Raw genomic sequence first — 2,383 nt, 5'->3', positions numbered from 1 at the left:
ATTAGATACCAATCTTACTTTGTGAGCTTGTGTCAGCTGGAAGTGCCAATTGAATCTGATGCTTTCCCATTCTTCTTTTGTTCTATGAGCTGAAAAAACATTTCTATAAATAAAAAACACCCTCTCCCATATTTTTGTGTCCTCATTTTCCCTCCTCCATTTTTTTTTCTAAACTTCTCTTCAAAAACTTCAATATTTCCCCCAACAACAAACAATCACCATGGCTAATCCGCCCCCGGTTCGACCTTGGTTCCGATTAACCTCCATTCGCCCTGTGTCCGCACCTGCACCCGCACCTGCTCCCGCTCCCGAGTCGCGCCCTATTATGCCTCTACCTGCATTTCAAACAGCTTCAACACCACCATCACCTCATAATCAAACTCAACCTCAAGAAAAGAAAACCGAACAACCACCTTCATCTCCACCTCATAGAGTACTAGCTCCTAATTCTTATTCTTCATCTTCTTCACTTCCATCTTCTCCTATTCATAAGCCAACACATTATTCAAGTAGTTCTTCTTCCCCGGAGAAAACTACAACCAACACTTCTCGTCTTCCGATTCCGACTCAATCTCCGAAAACTATTAAACAAAACGTCCTCACCCCAACGCATTCACCAAAAACTAAATACATTTATTCACCACCCTCTCCTCTGACACTCCCACCTTCTCACTCTCAGTTCAAAACTCATGAAGAACGGTCTAAGATACCAATGGAGGCAGAGCCAAAAGCTGTGTTAGTTCAGAAAACCGTTGACGTGCCTAAGCCATGGCACAATGGCAACAGCGAGTTACACCCGGAGGCTCATAATCATAGCAATTCTTCTCATCGTGGAACCAAACACAGCGGCAATGGTGAGTTTCATAGGGAGACTCAAAATCATAGCAATTCTTCTCATCATGGGAACAAACATGTTACTGTCGAAGAAAGGGAAACAAAGGAGAGAAAATTTTCAGATTCTGAAGACTCTGGCATGAGAGTGATAACAATTGCAGGTGAAAATAGAGGAGCTTATATGGAACTTGTTCAATCTCAAAAGAAACACGAACCGAATTATCTTCACAAGAAGGGAAACTTAAAATCGAATGGTATCAAAGTTAGTGGTGGTGAATCAGAGTTTTCAAGTGCCGAGGAAGGAAAAATAAACAAGAATGATAAGAATCACAAAGGGAGAACAAAGTCTTCATTTCCAATGGCTGCATACATGAACAGCAATGTGCAGTGTGTCAATAACTCTCTACTGTTTCATGCTTCTTGCTCTCACCATGATCCAGGAGTGCGTCTATCTCTTTCAAAGAAGCCATTTGGTGAAAGTTACCATGTGAAGGAACATGTCAATGGTGGTGACTATAATTGATTGAAGTTGGTTCTTTGTGTGTCTAGTTTGTGGTATGGTGAATAAAGGTTGAAGATTCTCTCCACTGTCTTTGGTGGAAAATAAATGTATGATGCATGCATGCATTATGCATGCATGGATTACTTTTGTGTATGGTTGATAATCTTTATAGTTATTTGTTTATGGAGAGAGTGGTGTTTTGCAATAAGTTTGTAACTCCTTTAATGTTTAAATATAATTGTTCTAAGTTGATTGATGTAATATTCAAGTACTATATAGGATTTGAAGTTTTATTCCTTACCTATTATTTTGAGCATATTAACATTCCATGTTCTTTTTTAGAATCGACCTTTCATTTATGACTTAATAAAACATGGACAATTTATGCTTGAGTAGCCAACACAGGTGTATTTTGTTGGACGGATAAAAAAACACTAGTGAAATTCTCCCTCCTTCCTCAACCTCTCAATTCCTTATGAATTCATGTTAATCTAAAAATATCTTTGGAATTATAGGAAATAGAGTAGGTTTAGGACTCTTAAAAGATAGTTCATGAATCAACAATTTTATTTTTGTTATTACCGTAAGAAAAAACTTCTCTTTTTATAGGAGCGAAATAAGAGAACATAGTTATTTCTTGAGTTGTGATTTGAGCTGTCACTATCAATATGATAATTTGATTTTGAGGTGTGACACATATCTACTTCACAATTTTTTTTTTATCTTTCATATTGGATTCTTTTTTTTCTCTAGTGTTAATAGATTTTAGTGGTTCAAATCATTAAATTTAAATATATTTACCACTTTAAATCTTTTATTTTGCTAAATAAGTAAGGCTAGATGACTAAGTTTATAATAATAATTATATTTAAAAATAGAGTGATTGATTTTCTTTTTAGCATGACATATGGTATTAAAACTTTTAGAATTGGTTTTAGGTTCAACCTAAATCTGCCTTTGATTTACAAGAATAAGATTTGTTTTGGGCCGATCATATCGACCCCGAATTAGTCAGTCAACCATACTAATCTCGGCTAAGCAATCAGC

At 36.3% G+C, this 2,383-nt stretch overlaps 1 protein-coding gene across 1 annotated transcript; it reads left to right on the top strand.

The window, feature by feature from the left end:
- Positions 1 to 220: 220 nt before the first annotated feature.
- On the top strand, positions 221 to 1,357 carry LOC127128805 (uncharacterized). Its single transcript, XM_051058174.1, has one exon. It carries the CDS (start codon positions 221 to 223, stop codon positions 1,355 to 1,357), a length of 1,137 nt encoding a protein of 378 aa, XP_050914131.1.
- Positions 1,358 to 2,383: the final 1,026 nt, after the last annotated feature.

Source organism: Lathyrus oleraceus, chromosome 3, assembly GCF_024323335.1.
Source record: "Lathyrus oleraceus cultivar Zhongwan6 chromosome 3, CAAS_Psat_ZW6_1.0, whole genome shotgun sequence".
In the NCBI taxonomy this organism is placed as follows: domain Eukaryota; kingdom Viridiplantae; phylum Streptophyta; class Magnoliopsida; order Fabales; family Fabaceae; genus Lathyrus; species Lathyrus oleraceus.
The sequence above is the reverse complement of the archived record's forward strand: the minus strand, read 5'-3'. Positions and strand labels throughout refer to the sequence as shown.